The sequence below is a fragment of the Phacochoerus africanus genome, chromosome 12 (assembly GCF_016906955.1).
Source record: "Phacochoerus africanus isolate WHEZ1 chromosome 12, ROS_Pafr_v1, whole genome shotgun sequence".
NCBI lineage: Eukaryota > Metazoa > Chordata > Mammalia > Artiodactyla > Suidae > Phacochoerus > Phacochoerus africanus.
The window spans coordinates 73,709,139-73,731,297 of record NC_062555.1 but is presented as its reverse complement, the minus strand read 5'-3'; the positions used below and the strand labels follow the sequence as shown (position 1 = coordinate 73,731,297).

Sequence of the window (22,159 nt, the reverse complement as noted above, 5' to 3'; positions counted from 1 at the left end):
ACGGTTTAGCTCTGGCGCCAAGGAGGGCAGGAGTTGGGGCGTCGGGCTTTTAAAAGGGCCTTGGGTTTGCTTTGTTTACGCGTCCCGCGCCGTCCCCGGGTCTTGGAGGCACAGCAGGGCCTGGCTGCGGTCACGGTGCAGAGACGGCGTCGCCCGGATCCTGCGCCTTCACGGGGGCTTCGGAGCAGAAGGACCGTGACTTGCGGAGGAATCCCGAACCCCCGGCCGTGCGCGGTTTGGCGCCCCTGCTGCCTTTGTTTTAATGGAACTTCGCGTGTGAGCGTATGTAATTCAGGGTTTAGTAACTGCTGTACCCGACACCTGACGTTCCCAACGGCCTGAACACACGAGCTCCCCGGGTACAGGCTTTGCGCGCGGGTCCCGCAGGCCGGCCCGGCGGCTCCACGCCTTCCCGGCGCAGCCTCCCCTCCGCACACGGAGCCCGCTGTCCCCTCTGCGTGTGTGTGCCAAGGGCCCTTCCCTTTGACCGGTATGTGAGCCCCGCCGAACGTCCCTTCTGGATGGAAGAGGAAACCGACGCGCCCGTCCTCCAGCGGGTGGTCTGCGTGCTGCGTTCCGCCCCGCCGCGCACCCCACCCGCTCGCGGTCCGGAACCGTCGGCGTCCCGAGCTCCTGCCCCACACGCCCGTCTCGGTGCTCCAGCAGCCCACCCTTGGCGAGACCAGGCGGAGCGCCCCCAGGCCGACGAGGTTGTGAGGGAGCCGGGCCTCTGCCGGACCCCGAGCTGCTGGCGTCTCGCCGCCAAGTCCATCGTCACGCACGCGCGGCCCCGCGTGGCGGCACCGGCGACCCCCGGGGGCCAGACCTCAGGTGCAGAAGCAGAGGGTGCGGGCGAAGGGGGTCATGCGGTTCCAGAGCAGGTCACGGGGTGCAGGGGGAGGGAGGATGACGGGCGGGGGAGGTGAGGAGAGACAGAGACAGAGGGAGACGGAGAAGGAGGGAAGTGAGAAGAGGGGGGGGAGGACGGCCCCTGGGGACAGCCCCCGGGAGCTGGGCGGGGCTCCCAGGAGACGGAGTTGGGGGTACGTGGTGCCAGGGCTGCTGCCTCATTGTGCCCCCGTCTGAGCACCACTCACTGTCCACCAGTTTGGGGACGGGGACCAGGGGAGTGGCAGGGCCACCGTGGATGAATCTGGGGACCCCAGCCCGCTCAGAGCCACTGCGTGGCAGCATCTCCAGTGTGCACTCCCCTCCCCCGCCATCTAGAACCCTCCTCAGTCCAGGACCGAGGCCCGGACTGCGTTTTCTGGTAGATTTTGTTAGAAAGAGCATCCTTGTGAAGCTGTGCATGCCTGTATCACGCGGGCTTTGTAGCAAGTTTAACTTGCTGTCTATTAAAGTTTAAGATCCTCTGGCATTGTCTCGGCAGAAGCTCAGGTTGCTGCTGGGGTGTGAGTTTGATCCCTGGCCCGGGAACTTCCACATGCTGTGGGAGCGGTCCCCCCACCCCAAAAGTTCAAGGTCCTAGAGACAGTGCAATTTACATTCTGTGTCATTAGTTCCCTTCACTTTCCTAGGGAGTCAGGGTTCATTCAGAAACCCAGTGGCACCTTAGGGCAGCAAGAGGATTTCCTTTAGGGTGAGAGTTGCTGATGTGCCCCTTTGCTACAAAGGAAGGGGGCCCTTCTTCTGACAGATGGGCCAGCTGGTGCAGGGAGCAATGCAGTTTTACCGTCACTGGCCGGGGCGGGGTCCCTCTCGGAAGTAAATGGCCTGTCGGTCCTGAAGTGTTTGCTAATTTCCCTCGAGAATTCGGACCCCTGTTGGCAGAGGCTGAGGATGTGCCTGCGGGGAGGCAGGAGGCCTCCTGCAGCACGGGGCACCTGGCTGCTGGGCTGCGGAGGTGGGGCTCCGAGTGCAGGTTAGTCTGGCCTGGGCCCCAAAGCCCCGCCGCCACGGCTCTGGGTCCGCCCACTCTCTGATGGCTCTGCCCTGCTCTCTAGGGCGGTGGGCGGTCTGGGTCACGGGCTGCAAGCTGACGGGTGCAGGGGCTCAGCCAGCCTACAGCCGTGCCTGGGGTCCAGGGGTGACTGGGCTTCCACCCGCAGGCCAGAGAAGGGAAAAGGCGGCCTGGGGCGCCGTCGAGGGGGCCAGCTGCCCTGACACCCTCCACGCATGTCCCAGAGACATCTCATAGAGTGACACCTGGGGCAGGGGGCTCGGGGCCGACCCGTCCAGACCCCCATCCCTCACGGCAGCCGGGACCTCAGAGTGTCTGTGGGGCCAGGGCAGCTCCTGTGTGGGGAGAAGAAGGCGGCCGTACCTGGCGATCTTGTCCGTGCAGGACATGGTGACCAGCTGCTCGCCCAGCAGGACGCCGTCCCACGTCTGCACCGCGCCTGGGCCCCGCACTGGCACCGTCCCTTCTCCAGACTCGATCTTCGTGCGCAGGTGCCCCCGGAACTTCCTGGCCAGGTGCTTGCTGCTGGTCACTAGGAGACAAGAGGGCGTGAGGGCGCGGGGCCGGCCAGAGACACGGGGTCCCGGGCAGAGTGGACGGGAGGAGGGGGTGCCTGCAGGGGCTGAGGACGGGCAGTGCGCTTTGGACGTAAGGGCCGGGGCGGGAGCCGCGGGCTCGGGGCTCCACGTCTGGGCCAGGCTCAGCCGGCTCTCAGCAAAGGGCTGGCCCGGGACCGTCAGAGGCCTTGCAGCCGACTGGTCTCCTCTGCCCGCTGGACCGGCCGCCCCAGCGCTGAGCTGCATGCAGGTCGGCCAGCGTGGCGCCTCGATGGGTGACGCTGTTCACAGACACCTCGTGTGGGCTCCGTGACGTTTTCACACGTCATGAGAGGTTCCTCTCATCCTTTCCAGCCGCTGAAAAGACGTCCGTGCTTGGTTCTCGGGCCACACAAAACCGGTGGCGGGAGGGGTCCTGGTCGACAGCTGGGGTCTGCGCGCCTGGTCTAGATTTTCACCCCGCTACACTGTGCCCTAGTTGCGGAGTCTTGGAAAAGTTACTTAAAACCCCTGTGATAGTCATTTTGTCTGAAAATGGGGATAGTGACAGTACTGGCCTCGCAGGCTGAGGATCAAATGAGACGGGACAGGGGAGCGAGCTGGCCGGTTCCCGCTGCGCTCCAGGGTCCAGCTGAGGCTGGCACCTGCCACGTGTGAAGCGACGCCCCCAGAGGGGCCTCAGCACGCACGCCACCTGTGCTGCCGCCTTTCCCTCCCGGAGCCCCCGGGACCTGCACACTCACCACAGTTATCTGGAGAACTAGCTTGAAAAAGAGAAAGATTGAAGTTTTTTCTTTTTTTTGAAATAAAGTTCTGTACATTTAGTCTGGATTATATTGTATCATGGAAAGGCTCAACTGCTTGGCATACAAATGTACACAGCATGGCAGAGTGATGCACCAGCATTTATGAGCCCATGAGGACATGGGGGACACTAAGTGCCGTCTGTGAAAGCTTTCTGTAGAAGCTTTAGAATTTGTGGAAGTGGAGTTCTCTTCTCCCTCGTTTACCCTCACCGAAGGCACCAAGGGATAAAAAGCATTTGGGTTTCTTCTCTTACGGATCTCGAAGGAGGGCCTAGTACCTTTGCTCATGGTTTCTAAGACCCCAAGTTCCTTCGCTTCGTATTCGTAGTCCCCAGAGGCATCTCTGGGGACGAGGATTGCTGCGCTCCTGGGAGGAAGCAGACTGGAGAGGTTTCCAGCTTGCTCCCAACCCGGTGGGGGAGGAGAGCCCGTGTGGACGGGCCTCTGGGGGACCGAGCCTGGGAGGCCACAGCCAGAGCATGTCCAGGCCTCCCTTTGCAGCTGTAAATGGCACCAGGAATCAGACGGCAGTGACGCTGCTGCTGCTGGTGACAGTGGGGATGACAGTGAGGGGAGGGTGGCGGCGGTGGTGATGGTTTTGGTGATGACTCTGAGGATGGTGGTGACGAGGACGAGGAGATGACAGTGAAGATGGTAAACTGAACACCGGAGTCCCCGTCGTGGCGCAGTGGTTAGCGAATCCGACTGGGAACCATGAGGTTGCGGGTTCGGTCCCTGCCCTTGCTCAGTGGGTTGGCGATCCGGCGTTGCCGTGAGCTGTGGTGTAGGTTGCAGACGCGGCTCGGATCCTGCGTTGCTGTGGCTCTGGCGTAGGCCGGCGGCTACAGCTCCGATTCGACCCCTAGCCTGGGAACCTCCATATGCCATGGGAGCGGCCTAAGAAAGACAAAAAGACTAAAAACAAACAAAACAACAACAACAAAAAACCTGAACATAAACTATTTCACGTGACTTAAAAATATTTGAGCAAAACTTTTGTTTGACCTGACGTTTTACATGGTCCTGGGAGCTGTGTATCACGTCAGCTTCCTGGGGCAGGCGGCACTGAGGGAGGGGAGGCCTAACTAAGTTTCCATCCTGAAAGGCCTCTGTGTGGGGCTGTTTTCTCCAGGAGCACAGTACCTGCTGTCTCTCCCTTTCTGGTAATTACAGTGTCCTCATCCTTCTCTCCATGCTTCAAATTTTGTGCCATTTTCTAGACACTGAAAGCTGCTTATTATAGTGTAAGGCTCCTCTGAATTCTTACCCAGTGCTTCTGCTTCTGTGCAGCTAACTTGCCATGAAGCAGACTTTATAGCCTCTTAGTGCCATGGCAACCTGGAGGCCTGGCTTGAATAGCAACCGGTTTCTAGGAGTTAACTTCAAGTTTCCAGGTAGATTAATTTTTCCTGAAGAGCCAGGTGCACGAGGTGCTCCTAAGAAGTGTTTATTCTTGGGGGTGTCAAGCCTCGGCTGCCCTCTCCAGCACACGCCCTGCTGAGCGCGGGCAGCCCAGGGGGTCTGAGTGTGGGGCTCTCACAGCCCGTTCCCCCCAGCGCTTTCCTGCCTAATTGCAAGAGGCAGGAGGGAGCTGAAGGAGCCACTTCAAGCAGAACAAAATGCCAATCCAACCAGAAACTGCGGGAACTGACCTGAAACAATCTGCAGTGGATGTATCGTGTGCCCAGACAGCGGAGGTGTGACACGTTAAAGTCCTGCCTGCCTGGATGGGTACCTGCTCCCCAGCCCGTGAGCATCCTCTGGTCCAACGCCAGTGCTCTGAGCCACTGGGCTGTTGACAGGGGTGGTGGCTGCTCACCGAAAACCCTCGCCTCTGGAGACGGATGTCAGGATCAAGTGGGGGAGTCGGTGATGTGCCCGAGAAAACTGCTGAACGGGGGGTTTTAGTTTCTGGAGAGAATCATGGAGACGGAGATACGTGGTGCTCGAGGACGTCACGGGGGAGCAAAGATCTGGCTGAAACGGGAGGCATGGCTGCTGCACGGGGAGGGGGGCGGGGGGGGGCCGGAGAGGAAGGTGCTACTGTTAAGCAGCAAGTAGAATTTTAACCTTAACACCGTCTCCAAAAGGAGCATTGCAGCAGCTGTACCTGCGCAGCGTCTACTCTCTGGGGTAGGCGTGAGGTCTGCAGGTTGTGTCGTGTGGTCACGTGCGTGTCCGTTGCGTCTACCTGGGGAGGACGGCGGAGTGATGAGGGCGGATTACGAGGCCTTGGAGAATGGGGGCCAGGCTTCTGCTGTGCGGCGCCGGCGTCCACCCTGCTTCCTTTACCCTCGAGCAAGGGGACAGCGCAGCAACTCTGTTCGGAATGTCCCTACCTACAGTTACTGCGCAGGTGTGTCTGTAGGTCCCGTGTGTCGGGCAGCTGTTGTGGGGGCCGGCGGGTGCGTGAGACAGAGGGCGGGGGAGCGCGCACCACCCCTGCCGCCCGAGCGGACAGGTGTGCAGGGGCTCCCGCAGACTGAGGGGCAGTGAGAGCCAAACTGGCCCAAGTGATGGGGACCCAGCCGGCGCCGTGCTGGCCAGAGGAGGGGGCTCCTGCTGGGTGGGGACCCCTGGGGGCAAGGGCCCAGCACGTCTGTGCTCTGCGCCTGGGGACCCGATGACATTGCCGTGACCTTCAGGGTCGGGCTCCCTGGGCCGCTCAGAAGCACCGGCCCCCGGGTCGTGGGGCAGTCAGGCTGGGCTTCTGTGGCTGACTCTAATGCTGCTGTCGCCTCTGCCCTGGCGGGGGTCCCAGGAGCAGGGGTCCCGACCACCTGCGCCCTCCCCCGTCCGGCAGAGGAACCCCCCCCGCCCGTGGGAGTGGGCCACTGGCGGGCCGCCGTCCTCTGTGTTACCCAAGTCTCCCTAAAGTGAAGTGACCCCTGCGCGGCTGTGCCGGGGGCGGGGGGGTGGGGGCGAACACCAAGCAGGCAGCCGACAGACAGATGCGCCCAGGGCCACGCTCAGCCCTGGAGGCCCTGGGAGAAACGCTGGCTGAAACTGCAGGGGCCTCTGCCCATTTCTGCAGGCACATCTGCAGCAAAAATGAGAAAAACGCTTCATTCTGCTCCTTCTACCCATGCTTGCCACGTCTTAAAAGCACCACAAAACTAAGGACCTCTGTGTCTGGAGGTGAACCCCAGGGCGTGGTGGGAACTCCCTGCTTGTTTTTCTTTTTTCTTTTTAGAGCTGCACCTGTGGCATATGGAGGTTCCCAGACCAGGGGGTCTTATCGGAGCTGTTGCTGCCGGCCTACACCACAGCCACAGCAACGCGGGATCTGAGCCGAGTCTGCAATCTACACCACATCTCAAGGCAACGCCGGATCCTTAACCCACTGAGCGAGGCCAGGGATCGAACCTGCAACCTCATGGTTCCTAGTCAGATTTGTTTCTGCTGCGCCATGACAGGCACTCCCTGCTTGTTTTTCTAAATGTCTGGTTTTGCAAGCTGGAATCAAAGGCCAGGAAGGCAGGTGGGCTGGGCCGGCCCTGGGCAGAGACCCACGATCTGGGCACAGGAACTGGCGGGAGGAAGGGCCACCCCAAATGTCCGAGGGACTTTTCCTCCCAGAACCGGAGGGCGGGGGCTTCGTGAAGCCAGACTTTGGAGAGAAAATGTGAAGATGGTTCCAAGCAGCCGTCTGTCCCGCCTGTTTCACAGCTGCATGTGGGGAGCAGGTGCCAGCAGATCCAGCGACCCCGGGGGCGCTGGGGGGGCGGCCCAGCCTCCCCGCGGAGGGACTCCTTGAAGACGCTGACGCTCAATAGGTTCCCTCTCGTCATTCGCAGCCCGACTGGATTCTCCTGCTTATTTTCCACAGGGTGTTGTCCTGGCCTCAGTGTCTGCATCTCCCACATTCTGGATGTTGAAACCTAACTCCCAAGGGGGTGGTATCAGGAGGTGATGTGCCACGAGGGTGGAGCCACCACGGGGGCATCAGTGTTCTTGTAACAGAGACCCCAGAAGAGTTCCCGTCGTGGCTCAGCAGTAATGAGCCTGACCAGGATCCATGAGGACTCGGGTTTGATCCCTGGATTTGCTGAGTGGGTTAAGGAGCTGGCGCTGCCGTGAGCTGCAGCATAGTTTGCAGACACAGCTTGGATCCTGTGTTGCTGTGGCTGTGGTGCAGGCCAGCAGCGGCAGTTCCGATTCAACCCCTAACCTGGGAACGTCCATGTGCTGGGGTGCGGCCCTGAAAAAAAAGAGGGGCCTCAGAGAGCTCCCCCCCGCTTCTTCCAGGTGAGGTCACAGCAAGAAAGCGTGAGAATAAACACCTGCTGTTTGTAAGCCGCCAGCCTGTGGTGTGCGGAAGGGCAGCCGGGCAGACTCATGAAAATGTTCCTGGGACGCTGTTAGGGACACGTCTGTCCCGCTGCTCCCCAGAGGGGAGAGCCGTGGGCTTGGAGGAGAGTTGGCAAAAGCAGAGGGCACTTTTCTGGACCTGCACCCACTGCGTTGGAGAAAGAGGTCAAGTCCACGCAGGGTTTGTGCAGAGCTGTTTTCCTGTACCCCTGCTCTGTGGTGGGGGCGCTCCCTCTCCTCCCCTGGGTCAGCAGATCTGCACAGGCAGAGCCTTCCACGGTCGGGGGCGGGGGGGGGACCTCCTGCTGCAGGTTCCGAGCCCGAGCCTGAGCCTGGGGGGCCCATGTCTCAATCGGGAGCCGACCCCTGTGTACGTCGGGCCTGCCTCGTGCTGCTGCTGGGGTGGGTGCGAGTGCGTGTCTGCGGGTGCACTGCGTGTACACGGGTGTGTGTCAGTGTGGACTCTCCTAAGGGCACGTGGGGAAACGCTGACGTCCCGAGACAGCGCAGAGGGGCCACACCGTCCTCCCCACGGGAACACAGGGTCGCTGTGCGGGGGACGCACCATCTGTGGACACCTGCTCTCAAAACTCCTGGGGGGGGGGGGCAGGTCCCGCCAGCGCTCACACCGCCTTTGCGGACGGCTCTGCTGGCATCACCTGCCACCGGCTCAGCTGGAAAGCCGAGCTGGACTCTCCCCAGGGCGGAGAGGAAGGCGGACGCGGGCAGCCTCAGTCTCTCCACCCCCACGCGGCTCTGTCTGTTCTGCTGCAGTCTGTCCTCCGTCCTGGACACGGGGGCTCCCTGCCCTGCTACGGGGGGTCGCCCGTAAAGAGCCCTCCCTGCACGTCTGGCTTCTCGGCGCCCGGACGCGGGGGCATCACAGCCGGGGCTGTAGAGGCCAGTGCCACGCTGCAGCACGGCCGGCCCGGCCCAGCCCGCCGGCCCCGGGCCGAGGGGCGGTTCGGGGCCGAGGGCCAGGAGGTGGGGGCGCTTACGGTCGGCGGTGAGCTCGTGGGGCGAGTTGAGCCGCGCGTCTCCGCAGGGGGATGCGCTCACGTAGAGGTGGAACAGGACGTTGTCCCTCAGCCGGTAGCCGCCCTCCTTCAGCCGCACGAAGATGGAGCGCTCGCCGTCCTCCCGCCGCTTGCTGGGCGGAGACAGGGCCCAGGTCAGCCCGCCGCCCGCCGCCGCCGCTCCTTCCCGCGGCCCTCCGCCCTCCGCGGGCAGCCGCGGGCCTGGCGCAGGGCCCGTGTGCAGGCAGACGGGCCGCGGAGGCGACCGATGCGCTGCCCTCCCGCCCACCCCTCTCAGGCCCTGGAGCCCTGCAAGCCGGGTCCTCCGCAGCCGGGACCCGAGGGCATGGGCGTGCCCCCTGGCCGACCTGGGGTCCTCGCGGGCTCCCGGTCCACGTGGCCACTGTGGGCAGCCAGCTTCTGGCTCAGGAGAATGGGCCGAGGGCAGGGCTTGGCAGGGCGCGGCCAGGGGACAGTGCGGGGACAGGCTTCTGCATCGGCCGTGCCCACGGCAGCGCCCAGGCTCCCGCCGGGCTCAGAGCAGCCTGGCTGCGGCCCCTCCCGGCCCGGTCTCACCAGCCACAGACGGCGCCTTCCTGCTGGTCCTGCTGTTTTTACACGTTCTGCCCCATTGGTGATGGATTCTGAGACAGGCAGCAGAAGAGATATTTTCTCCCCGGGAAACCCTTGGGGCGTCCCGCCAGCCTTTCTGCTTCCCTGCCTCTGCTCCTTCTGCTGCCAGCCCTCCCACCCCCTCTTTCTCAAAGCACAGGACCCCCCGCCCCCCTCCAGGACCCTGGAGCAAATGCCCGGTCCCGGCGTTCTGTAGCCGTTCCTCCGCCAGGGCAGGGACCCAAGTGCCTCCCGCCTTCAGCCTGGGCCCCGTTGGCCTGGGCCACGGTGACACATCCAGAGGTAGGGGTATTGGGAAATAGTTGCGACCCGGCAGCTGGATATTTAGGAGAGAAACCCTTCCCACACTTGGAGAGGTTTCCAGTTCTCTTGCTACAGGCGGCCAGGAGCAGGGGAGCAACACGGACCAGGGCTCGGACAGAAACACGCCGAGCGCATCAAGGCATCGCTGTCCCATGGGTCCGCTTCGTGCCTCTGAGCCTCCCCTCCCTTCGCGGGGCTGCTGCGCAAGCCGAGGGCAGGCACGAGACCCTCCCTGAAGCCCCCAAGGTCCCACCACGAGTGGGTTTGGGGACCGCTGCTTCGAAGGGTATGGAAGGACAGCGATTCCGGCAAAGAGGTGGCCACCCATGGCATGTGCCCACAGCCTGCAGGGCTGCTCCTGCTGAGTGTGTTGTAGGGGAGATGCCCCACCGCAGGGGACGGCCTGCAGCTCCCTGCCCTCGGCACACTGCTCCGGGTCATTACAGACCTCCCGCCCCCGCCTCCCGGTCAACAGGCAGGGAGGAGGAGGAGGCAAGAATCGGGAGAAAGAGCCCACCCCCTGCGCCGGCGGCTGTCGGGTGCCTGGGGACCGTGTCCAGGAAGGGGTCACACTGGGGCTGGGGCAGGGGCAGGGACAGCCTCCCGGCAGGAGGACAGGCTGGGGCGGACACCCGGAGCTGCTGCCTGGGCATAGGATGGGGGTTCCGGGGCAGCTGAGCACAGCGGTGGGGGTGGGGGAGCCCAGGATGAGGCCTGGGAGGGAAACAGCCGTCGCCTGGCGTCTGGGAAGGGGGACACCATGAACCCGCCCTGGAAGAAGTCTCCGACTGAGCAGTTCTCAGGATGAGGCTCCGCCAGGGCGGAGGGAGCACGGCTCCCCGGGTGCTCCTGCGCTCAGACGCACGGGCTGCGGGAATGCCAACCGCAGGCCCCTGGGACACGGCGGTCGCGCTGCCATCAGCAGGTGGCTGGCAGGGTCTGAAGCGCGCTCTTCGGCACAAGCCCGGCTGGGGCTGAGCAGAGGGAGACCGTGGTTCAAGCTCGGCCGGGGCTGCTCCTCTGGGGGGGCCTCTGTGCCCCGTGGCCCGCCCCACACTTGGGGCCCTTGCCGCAGACCAGCCTCCTGGAAGGCTGCCTCGGCCCTGGGCGGGGCCCTGCCTGTGTTCGTGGGCGCCGCGGCCGTGGGGAGCACCCCCGCCCGACCCCCTTGCTCTGGGCTGAATGTGCCTGGGATCTGGGTCCCCATGTGGAAGCCGGGCCCCCAGCGCGCGGGGTCGGGGGCAGGGAGGTCATAGGGAGCCCTCTTGACAGACGAGTGTCCTTGCGAGGAGGGGACACGGAAGGGGCAGCCCTCTCCAGAACCGCCCCCAGCTCTGCGCCCGGCCTCTGGCCCAGGCGGGGGCTGCCCCGCTGCAGCTCCCCCATGGCCCTGGCCGTTTTCAAGGGGCGGCCCCGTGAGCAGGCCTGTCCCTGCGTGCAAGGCAGGTGGGCACCGGTAAGTCGTGTGCTGCGGTCACTTGTGGGCCCGAGGAGGCCCAAGGGCAGGGCCACACAGCGCGAGGATCCCGGGCCCAGCGCGTGCTCTCGCTCACCTCAGGTGCAGCTCCAGCTGCGTGTACAGGAAGTGGAGCAGCGCCCGCCTAGCCAGGACCTCCGCGTGGCCATCGTTGACCACCAGCCCCCGGTCGTTGAGGTGTTCGCCACTGATGCACTTGGTCCCCGAGGACAGCACGACCACCTGGGCCTGCCTGGTGTCCAGACCTGGGGACCGAGAAGGCGTCAGAGCCCGGGGCCCGCCCGCCCGCCCCTGGCCCGGCCGAAGGGGCCTGCTCCGCGTCCTGGGCTCCGCTTGGGCCTGGGGGTCCTGCGCCCCTGAATCTGGGTCACGCCTGGAGCCCCGCCCTTGTCAGGGCATCGCCAGCGGCCGCCGGGCACCCAGCCACCCCAGGCCGTGGCTGAGGAGCGCCCCTGGATTGGAAAGTTCACTGATGGGTTGGTGTTGTGTGGGGTGGGTGGCGGCTCAGGATGAAGACACTGTGAGGACAGGCCCCCCTGTGCCACTGAGACACCGGTGCCAGCCGGGACCCCGTGCCGGCTCTCCAACGTGGAGTGGCTGCCCCTCAGATCCCCCGAGACCCTCTCCTCTCGGGCCTGCTGGCCTTGGTGGCTTTGCCCTGAGTCTGGGCTGTGGCTCTGACCCTGCAGGGCAGGGCGGGCAGCTGAGTTGAGGGGTGGGTGCCAGGTGCAGCCGCCTGCCCCGAGGCGCTTGTGAGAGGACAGCCTGGCTGCGCCCCTCTTCACGCCTGGCTGCGAGCAGGACCCGCGGGACCCCAGCCAGCAAGTCCCTCTCAGAGCCACAGCGTGCGGGCCGTGCGGGATGCGGGGTGTCCAGTGGGCTGGGCACAGAGCCGAGCGCGCAGGACCCGGCCTCGGCTCTGGGGCCGCGTTTCGGCTCTGGAAACAGGCCGAGCAGCGCGTCCCCAGCAGCGGGGACGGCGCGCCACGCTGCCCGACTCATGCCTCCCTCCCCGGAGGCCCGTCCAGCACCTCCCGTCTGAGATCCCGCAGGGCCCTCCACCGCGGCCCTGCCCGCTCCCTGGGGGGCTGTGCACGGCGGCTTCGGGGGCCGCTCAGGGCTGCTGGGGGAACCAGCTTCCGTCTGCGGCGGCCTCCGCTGCAGCGGCGCTCTCACGTCCGTGTTAACGCTCTTGTGCTCGGGGAGGGTGGCAGCACAGCTCCCCGGTCAGGCTCACCCACGGGGCCGAGTTCTGACCCTGAGCCCTGGTTCATGCCACGGCCACAGCCGGGTGACGGGCCTGTGGCCTGGAGACCCCGCCCTCCCTGTCTTGGTCTCAGTTTCCCTTACTCGCCACAGAAGGGACCTTTCCGCAAGAAAGGAGCAAACCGGCAAAGGAGCACACCCGACCTTGGTGGGTCTGCAAGGCGACAGGGCTGCCAAGGCCCAGGGCCTTCCCTTCTCTCTGTTCACTGGCTCTTCCGGGCCGTGTCCCTGAGTTTGGAACAGTCTGACATTCCGGGAGCTCAGCCGGGGCCCCCGGGACGCCACCCGGCACTGCCACCTGGCTGTTCACAGGCTCTGATTCTGGGTGGTCAGTCTGCCCGCGACTGCTTAGCAGCTGGCCGCACCCACTCCTGGGGCTTCTCCAGCAGGTCCGCGTTCGGGTGCTGTGTCCTGGGAGGTGGGGAGCGGGCCGAGGGCGGTGACAGCAAAGTGCCCCCATGCTCCCGAGCCCGCTGCACGTGCAGTCGGCTCTTCATACGAGGCGATGGCTCTGGCTCGGAAATTCTACCTGGAGGAGCTGACCCCAGAGATCCCACCTCTGCCGTACGTGTCTCTGCCGGGGGGAGCAGGAGCCGCCTGCCCGCTGAGACAGTGACAAGTGACATGCTGCAGCCTGAGAAGCAGCTACCAAGGAAGCCGTTCAGGTGGGCAGGCTGGCTGGACAGAGGCAGGCCTCTGTCCTGGAAACGGTATCTCAGCATTTCTCAGCCACCTTGCTGCCAGGTGTCTATGCACGTGCAGCTCAGCGCAACCCCACCTGAGAACCAGGACCTCCTCTCTCCAGGCTCGGGTCTGATTGTCCGCTTTTGATTCTGCCAAGTTAGAGCTATGACCCTCCCCCATCAGTCCTCACTGTGCTGGACTCCAGGCTCTGCCCCGTTCAGAACAGCTTGTGCCGAGAGACGCACCTGTCACAGGTCCACCACGCCGAGTAACACGGGGACGTTCAGACACCACACTGTCCCATCCCAGAGACTGCCCAGAGCCTGGGGAGGTGGCGCCCGGGAGAAATGTCTACTCAGCAAAGTGCTGAGTGACAAGCAGCATGAATGCTACCCTCAGAGTGTCCCTGGAGAGACAGAGACAGAGACAGAGAGAGACAGAGAGACAAAGAAACAGAGGCAGAGACACAGAGAGATGGAGACACAGAGAGACGCGGGGGCTCCCAAGCTCTGTCTCCGGGCCACCTCTGGGAAGCGCTGGCGTCTGTTCAGCTGGGGCTGAGCAATTCTTAGCCTGTTCTGACTCTGCTATATCTGATTACGGAGGAAAGTGATTACCCAGTTTCTCGAATAAAACTGACGGTAAAACATACCAGCCGGCGTCCAAGAGGCACACGTCCAAAGCTCAGAAATTAGCGAGCGAACAAAAGCGTCTGTTTTAAGCAGCACAGACGCCCGAGGCCGTGCTGTGTAATTGACCCCACTCCTGTTTCCGGTGCGTGTCCGCCGAGTGTAATGACCCAGGTCATAGGGTTTCCGTGGCCTCCCTGCAGGAAGCTGGGCTCAGCATCAGGAACCCCCGGCTCTGTCTAAAGGTCCCCAGTCCCCAGCGCTTTGTCCCGAGGACTTGCAGAGTTTCCTGCCATTTCACATCCAGTCATTATTTGGTCGAGTCTGCGTTTCATTCTCCGGCTTTTCCTGCGAATCAATCCCTTCTCAGCTTTCTATTCTCTAAATTTCCTCTAATCAGATTCAAAGCAAGCAGATTTAAAAATGCTGGCTCAGGAGCTCCTTTCGTGGCTCAGTGGTTAACAAACCCAACTGATTGATATTCATAAGGATGAGGGTTCGATCCCTGGCCTTGCTCCATGGGTTAAGGATCCGGCGTTGCTGTGAGCTGTGGTGTAGGTCACAGATGTGGCTCAGATCCTGCATTGCTGTGGCTGTGGTGTAGGCCAGTGGCTGCAGCTCTGACTCGACCCCTAGTATGGGAACCTCCATATGCCATATGACTCTAAAAAGGCAGAAGCCAAAAGGAAAAAAAAAAAATGCCGGCTCAGACGTGCCTGGTCTGTGATGCACGCACCTGGCTGAGACCCAAGGGGGAGATTTTCACTTTAGACAGGTGGGGGTGGAGGGGCCTCCCGTCAGGGTCCTGATTTTCTGTCTCCACAAATGGGAAGATTCCAGTGTCCCCACACTTTCATGCTCTAAATATTGCAAACGCACGATTTTAGGGAGATGGTTAGTTATATGCAGGGTGTGTGCGTTGCCTTATGGATGACGCTACGTCTGCAGAGGCGCTTGGCCCACGAGGGCAGAGCCTGACCCCCCAGGGAACAGGGTTTGGGGTCTTGAAACTTGGGCAAGCGAGCTTATCCGATGTGTCACCTGGAAAATGGGGACAAGAAGCACCCCTGGGATTTCGAGGATGAAAGAGATGTCAGGGGTTTTACGTGTGCCTGCAGCACAGTGACGGGGTGGCCACATCTCGCAGGTGCTGCAGTTACCCTGCTCTGTTGCTCTGCAGACACGCCGTTGCTAGAACAGCGCGAAAGAGCATGCGCTCCTTCACTGTTTCCGTCCACTACAAAGCACACAGTCTTGTGTGAGAGCGAGAGGGTGTGTGTGGAGTAGCCGACATGCAGAGCAGGCTCAGGAACATCTGAAAAATAAATCGGACTGTGGCTCTGGGCTGGCTGGGAAACCAAGATGCAAGAGAGTTCTAGCTGGTAGCTTGGGCCTTATCATCTCAGAAGCGTGTCTTTTCATTCATTCATTCATTCATTCATTCATCCAACACGTATGGAGCACCTGACGTCTGCAGAGAGAAGGAGACGGGCACGCAGATGGGCACGTGGTATTCCAGGAGCATTTGGGGAAGTCTGGAGGCTTGACCCACCCCTAAGTGTGACGTGGTTTAGAGCTGGTGGTGGGAGTGGGAGGCTGGGTGTGACTTGCCGGGGGTGGGGTGGGGGCCCTCTTTCTGGGGCGAGGCCCTCTGGACCTGGAGTCGTGTTCTCCTTGTGCATGGCTGGGCTTCTGGAGGCGACTGTTACAGTGTCCTGACCGCGTGGAGGCTGCTTAGCGGTTTCAACGCTCAGGCTCGTGGCACAGGCAAAATACAGAAGACTTGGCCATGGTTTGGAGAGAGTATAAATATCATCAGTTATGACAACATAATGATGCACTTACGGTGCAGAGAAGCTGGCCAGGACGTGACGGTTACCATGGAAACGAGAGGACCCAAAGTAAGTGTTACGTGCATTATCTAAAGGCACAGGAATTATAATACAGTAATGAAAAGGCCAATTTTAATCGTGTGACTCAACAGATCTTACTTGGAATGGAAAAATCTAGAAAGATAGAACCAATGAAGTATCTGGAATCATCAAAACAAAGATTAAAAGTGAGTAGAAACGTCAGGCTCTGAGTTTGCTCGGGGCCAGAGGGTGGGTGGGCGGACACGGCTTTTCATCCGAAAGTTCTCTGTCTGAGTTTTTACCGATGACTGCATTATTTTAATCAAAGTAAAACCTGTTGTGTTCCTAAGTACACGTTTTTGCCATCGTATTTCTCAGAATGGCTACAAAATGGTCGCAGCCCCTGATGAAAGACTCAAGTGAGCTCACTGATGTGAATAAGCTGCCATCCCTCCTAAACCCGGGGCCACGGACCGTGTTCTGTTTCCCCATAACTTTAATGATGCAACATGGTAATTGATACGTGCCTTATAAAAGCCAGGAGACACTTCACTCCTGCTTCAGGTTTCTTAGGTGTTTGCTTGAACGACTGAATGAGAATTAGGATTAAACTGCACATCGACTTTAAGTAAGTGAATATTTGAAAACATTTCTATTAGGAACTTTGTGCACTTCTCCCTAATCTCTGTTTAATCAATAGGTGCATTAAATCTTCTCTTTATAACAGGAAAATAGGTTTCAGCAGTTGATTCTTCCATGCTCATAAATTACTGATTAGCATAGGTTTACCTCGTAATGTCTCACTTTGTGTAATAAATTTAGTTCATTTAGGTATATCACCTGCACAGAGAACAGTGTATTCACTGGCCACTTTTTTTTTTTTTGGTCTTTTTTTAGGACTGCACATGTGGCATATGGAAGTTCCCAGGCTAGGGGTCGAATCGGAGCTACAGCTGCTGGCCTACACCACAGCCACAGTGACACGGGATCCAAGCCTTGTCTGCGACCTACACCCCAGCTCATGGTGACGCTGGGTCTTTGACCCACTGAGTGAGGCCAGGGATTGAACCTGCATCCTCATGGATGCTAGTCGAAGTCGTTACCGCTGAGGTGCGACGGGAACTCCCTCACTGGCCACTTTTAGGTACCACTTCCCTGCAAGTCTTTGTAAAACATCGCTGTCCCCAGGGGGTCTGAGAGTAGCTTTATAGACCTCCCAGCGTGGAATTTCCCAGAGAAGTGGGAAGACACTGGACAGTCACAGCTCCGCATCTCAGAAATATTGAAAAACTACTCACTAGTCTTGCTGACGAGTGCTTGTGGGGTTGGAATTACTTGCAGAGTAAAGAAGCAGCATCAGCTGGTGGCCCCCCACTTCCCGCACATTCATCTGTCAGCCCAGATGAATTTGAGCACATTATTCTAGAACCTGTGCAGACACACGCCTCCAAAGCGCAGAATTGGCCCCAGTCTGTGCTGTAGCCCCACAGCCTGCCCGTGCCCCTTGCGCCTTTTATGTGGGTCTAACCTGCAGGGTTCTCGAAGGTAGCCCTGAGGTGTTTTGTTCTTTGCCCGGAAGCGGGAGGGCTCGTGGCCCATGGCAGGCACGCGGGCATCCCCTAAGAAGGGTGCTGGTGTGGCGTGATCACCGTGGGCTGACGTCTTTCTAAGCGCTGGATGTACACAAATACCCCTAGCCTTCCTGGGACCCCCAGGTGCGCTCCCTGACACCCCGGCCGGAAAGGTGGGGACGGGGCCCCAGGGAGCCCACCGGCCTGGCCACCTCGCTAGTTGCAGGAGGTGTGGGGATTTAAACCTGAGTGCCACCCCCAGGGCATCCTGCACTGCCACAGCCCCCAGGGGACGCCCAGTGGGGGGTGGGGGGGCCCTGCCGGAAGCGCCTCTCGGCTCCGCCTCTGGAGCCTTCCTTATTCTACAAGGGCTGGCGTTGGCAGAGGCAGGAGGGCGCGCCAGGGCCTCGAGCGCAAGGCCTGCCCGGGATTCAGCCGCGTGGCTGACGGAGCAGTCACCTTTGACTTAGAACAGGGTTTTCCCCTTTCAAAGCACTTCAGCCGCCGCGTGACGCTGTGAGGTGCCGTTTCCATTTCACTCCGACGCCCGGAGGGGAAATTGAAGTGACGTGACCTCGCTAGACCTCAGACAGTGTCCTGAGCGCTTCTGCTCCGACTCCAGTGGCCTTGCCCTGAGGCCCCCAGAGGAGTCCCTGGGTGTCTAGAAGGAGAGGGAGGCCGGGCCAGGCGCCGGGCCAGGTGTGGCCTTCGAGCACCTGTGCTCTCAGGCATCAGCCGATGGTCTCCTTCCGGCCTGAGGCTGAGCTACACTTGCAGAGAAAGTGTGTCTGTGAAACTTAGCCCCCAAATCAACTTTTTTTTTTTGTCTTTTTGCTATTTCTTTGGCCTGCTCCCATGGCATATGGAGGTTCCCAGGCTAGGGGTCGAATCGGAGCTGTAGCCACCGGCCTACGCCAGAGCCACAGCAATGCAGGATCCGAGCCTTGTCTGTGGCCTACACCACAGCTCACGGCAATGCCAGATCCTTAACCCACTGAGCAAGGGCAGGGACCGAACCCGCAACCTCAAGGTTCCTAGTCGGATTCGTTAACCACTGCGCCACGACGGGAACTTCCCAAATTAACTTTTTTAAACAATACTTATTTTCTGGTAGGCCATTACCAGCTCGTCCAGAACTTTGGAACGAGGCACAGTTGAATTCAGATGGCCAGCTGGCTGGTTCCCACCAGTAGGTCCGTGTGAGATGCTCTCAGCAAGCGCCATCGCTCACAAGGAGGCACCGCTTTCTCCCAGCCTGCTCTTCAGAGCGGCCACGACCTTGGCGGCTGGCCTGGGCGGTCAGCACGGACTGTTCCTGAGTCTGAGAGGGAATATTCCATCAGTGGGCAGGGCGGGTGGAGGGCCCCTGCGGGAGGGTGCCCTGGGCTCCGGGGGCAGCGCGGGAGGTAAACTCGGCCCTCTGTGCGCAGAGGGGCAGCCTCGGCCTGGGTGGCCCACGGGCACGGACCTCGGCTCAGCTTCTGCAGCTGGGACCCCAGGGGTGCGGAGACGCCTCATGGAAAGGGACTGCCGGGCCCCGTTCCCCTCTCCCCTGGAGCGTTGCCAGGGGCGCGCCCGGGGATGGCTTTGGGGCTGCGGGTCATCTGCTCTGTCACCGAGTGTGACCCATTTTTGTTTCTTCTGTGTCCCCGTGGGAAGAGACGCCTCGGTCCCTGGGCTCAAGCATATGCGACACCCTTCCTGCAGCAGGAGGCCCGCGGGGCATTACCTTGGGTCATGACGATCCCTGCCAGCGCCTTGTGGCGGGCGTGCGCTGACGCCAGGCCCACAGTCAGCTCGCGGAACTTCTGCGTGACCAGCTGGGACACCGAGTCGGCGAATTCCTGAAAGACACAAGCAGCAGGCGTCCTAGGCGCTGCGGGCCAACACGGAGTCCTGCCTCCTTCAGCCAGGTCCCCACGGGCGTCCGAGGTCACCCTGCCACGCACTGCCCCCCCGGGCGCGGTGGCCCCTGGGGCCTCAGACCCGAGACTCAGCCCCTGTGTAGCTGGGCGCAGCACTGGAGCCCTTGGAGTCTCGGCAGTGGAGTCACCCCGCCTAGCAGAGCTTCCCCGCAGGGGCTCCCTGGGTTAGATCTTGAGAGGAGCCGGGCTTGGCACCCCAGACAGCCGTGCCCACACATCCCAGGAACTGCCCCCCGGCTCCGCCCAGCCTGCTCCTGCCACGCTTCTGCACACGTGCACGTGTGCACATATGTGCAGGCAGACACGCAGCACACACCCACGCACACTCATGTGCACAAAGACTCACACAGGGACACATGTGCACACATAGAAACACACAGTAACAGACATGTGCACGAGTGTGTACACACACACGCACATACAGAAATGCACGTGGCCACTGTGCACACCTGGGAGAACACACACTCGCATGCACATACACACATTCAGACAACACAACCACACATGCATGCGCACACACACGGACACCTGCACACGTGCACACACATAGCCACCAAACTGATCTAACGCCGGCTGCTGAGTTTTCTGTGGTGACCCAGGGTTTCCAGGCAGCGGCACGCGGCGGACGGGGGACGCGTCTCCAGAGAGCGGGGCCGCCCTCCCTTCCACCTGGCCTCTCAGTTGACACCTGCTTTCCAGCGGGAGGCGGGCTGGTGGCAGGGGCCTTCCTGGGCCCTGGAGTCAACCCCGGGCGTGTGTCTGCGGGGGCCCGTTTCCTAGTCCCCGGCCGTGCTGTTGAGAGGACGAGATTTCATGTGCTCACACACCTCGCACTGCGTCAGGGCTCAGACACCGAGCCCCTTCCTTCATTGTTGGTGTTACTATTATCTTTTCTCCTGCAGCCAAATCAAAACGCCACTTCTCCATAAGGTGGGCACGTGGCTCTCTGGTGACGGATGGGTTTTCACTGTCCTGCGCGGCACGGTCGGACGTTGCGCTGCAGAAAGGACTGTTCTCAGATAACCGAAGGTGCGGAAGAGGCATGCAGAGACGGTTTTGAGAACCCCACTTGTAGGCGGTAAAGGAAACATGTGAAAACAGGCCTGCCTCTTGGACGCTAGAAACCTGCCCAGAAAACAGCAGAGGGCGGGCAGGGCGGGAGTGCCGGGTCCTCGCCCTGAGCTGCGGCAGCTTGAGCGGAACCCCCACGGCTGCCTTCAGGACCGGCTGGAGGGAGGGGGCCCGCGCAGGGGCTGGGGGCGTGTGTCCTGGGGTCTCCTTGAATCCGCTCCCAGAGCCCAGCAGCCTGCTGGGCAAGACGCCCACCTTGACTGGCGGCTACGGATCATGGGGCTTTAGGGACAAGTCCTGGAGGACTTCCTGTCCTTTCGTGACTTGGAAACTGAGGTCCAGAGAGGGGGCAGGTCATGTCCCCAGGCACCCGTGTGCCATGTCCCCAGGCACCTGTGTGCCATGTCCCCAGACACCCGTGTGATATGTCCCCAGGCACCTGTGTGATGTCCCTACACATGACTTAGAACAGCATGAACCCACCCTCCCCCAGCCCTGGAGCCCGGCGCCTCAGGTCAAGGGGCCCCAGGGCCACGCCCTCTAGCAGCTCCAGGGGAGGCTCCTTCCTGTCTCTCCCGCTCCTGGGGGCTCCGGGCGCCCGGGCTGGTGGTCGCCTCCCTCCAGTCTCTGCCCCCATCTCCACGTGACTCCTCTGTGTCTCCTCTTCTGTCCTGTGGTGTGTGTCCACCACCCAGGATGGCTGTCTGCTCCCCTGGGGCCCTTGGAGGCCCCAGGAGCACTGCCTGGATCAGACTCTGGGCCTGTCCTCCAAGGACCAGCAACAACGGCATGCGGGGCCCATGTGGGTCCAGCCGCGATGCTGGGAAGCAGGGCTCTGCGCTGGGGAGGGAGCGAGGCCCCCCATCCAGGCGGAGGATCAGGGCGCTTCTGCAGGTCAGCCTGGGACCCAAACGGTGTCCCCCTCCTGCAGGGCGGCCCCGGCATCCGCGGGCTGCACCGCAAGGCTCCTCCGTTGCTGGCTCTGGAATTAGCTTCTGGGGCCTCGTGCCGCCTCCCGTGCCCAGCACGTCCAGGGCTTTGCGGCCGGTCTTGCACCCTTCGCTTCTCCGGGAACTTTCCAGGTGCTTCCTCTGCACCTTCCGCCATCCTCCTGAACGTGCAGGCCGTGATGAGACAGCAGGCTGCTGCGCCCGGGGCCCGGCAGGGCGTCCCAAACCTTTGACCCGCCACAGAAAACACGAAACCCAGAAGCCAGCGACTCCCTCCGAGACGGGGCAGGACTCTGCTGGAGCCATCCACGCGGCCCGCCCCACCGGCGGGGAGGTGCTGGTGCCCCTCACTGCAGACGGCAGGGCGGGGACGGGACTCAGGTCTCCCCTGAGGCCACATCCCGGCTTCCTTGGTGGTTTTCCTTCCCCAGTTGCGCCGGAGTTTCTGACTTTAACCCTGACCCAGTCTGGGGGCTGCTGCCACATCGCCCTGAACAGGGGCTTGCACCACAGACCTTTGTTTCTCACAGACGTGGAGCTCATGGCCCAGGAGGGTGGGCTTCTCCCGAGGCCCCCCAGCTGAACCCACCCCTCTTCAGGCTGTGGAGTCCACGCCAGGCTTCCCGCAAGGCCAGCCTCCCCTTCCTGACCGCACTGAGCCTGAATCCCTTCCTCCTGCTGCAGCCGCAGGGGTTAGAGATCAACGCAGGAATCTGGGGACACGGGAAAGAGCGCCCTCCTCTCCTCCCTCACCCCTCAAGGATGCCCAGGCTCCCCGGAGGCCGCCAGGGTCCAGGGACCGCCTCAGACAGCCGTGGGCTTCTATCGGAAGTGAGGCCCTGACTTTGGGGGGTGCGGGTCACAGCGACGGCATCACTTCCCCTGAGCCACAGAAGGGAGGAGTCATCAGAAAAAGGCAAATAAAACGTGACAGTCAAGAGAAGCAAGTTGTGCACAGAGTCAGCTGCTGTGTCAGGAGCAGCAGGTGGGCGCCCGGATGTGTGGTGGGGCTGGGCCACCGGCGGCCTCTAACCTGTGTGCCGGCTGTGGGGCGGGCCCCTGTGAAGGCGGCAGGGGCCAGCCCTCTGCACAGCTCCACCTGCCAGGTAAAGACCTTCCTCGCAGGTAAATCGCCTTCCTGGGGCTCGGCTCCAGGAGTGCTGGGTCTCTGGTTACCCATGGTTTG

General features: G+C 61.8%; 1 protein-coding gene across 1 annotated transcript in view; it reads right to left on the bottom strand.

Annotated features, from left to right (window-relative positions):
- ADARB2 (adenosine deaminase RNA specific B2 (inactive)) overlaps positions 1 to 22,159 on the bottom strand; it is a 104,238-nt gene that overhangs the window by 22,422 nt on the left and 59,657 nt on the right. The window contains exons 10-13 of the mRNA XM_047754654.1: positions 18,757 to 18,871; positions 11,101 to 11,269; positions 8,594 to 8,745; positions 2,285 to 2,453 (exon numbers count right to left, since the gene is read on the bottom strand). Coding sequence (XP_047610610.1) covers positions 2,285 to 2,453; positions 8,594 to 8,745; positions 11,101 to 11,269; positions 18,757 to 18,871 — 605 coding nt within the window. The remainder of the gene's footprint in view (positions 1 to 2,284; positions 2,454 to 8,593; positions 8,746 to 11,100; positions 11,270 to 18,756; positions 18,872 to 22,159) is intronic.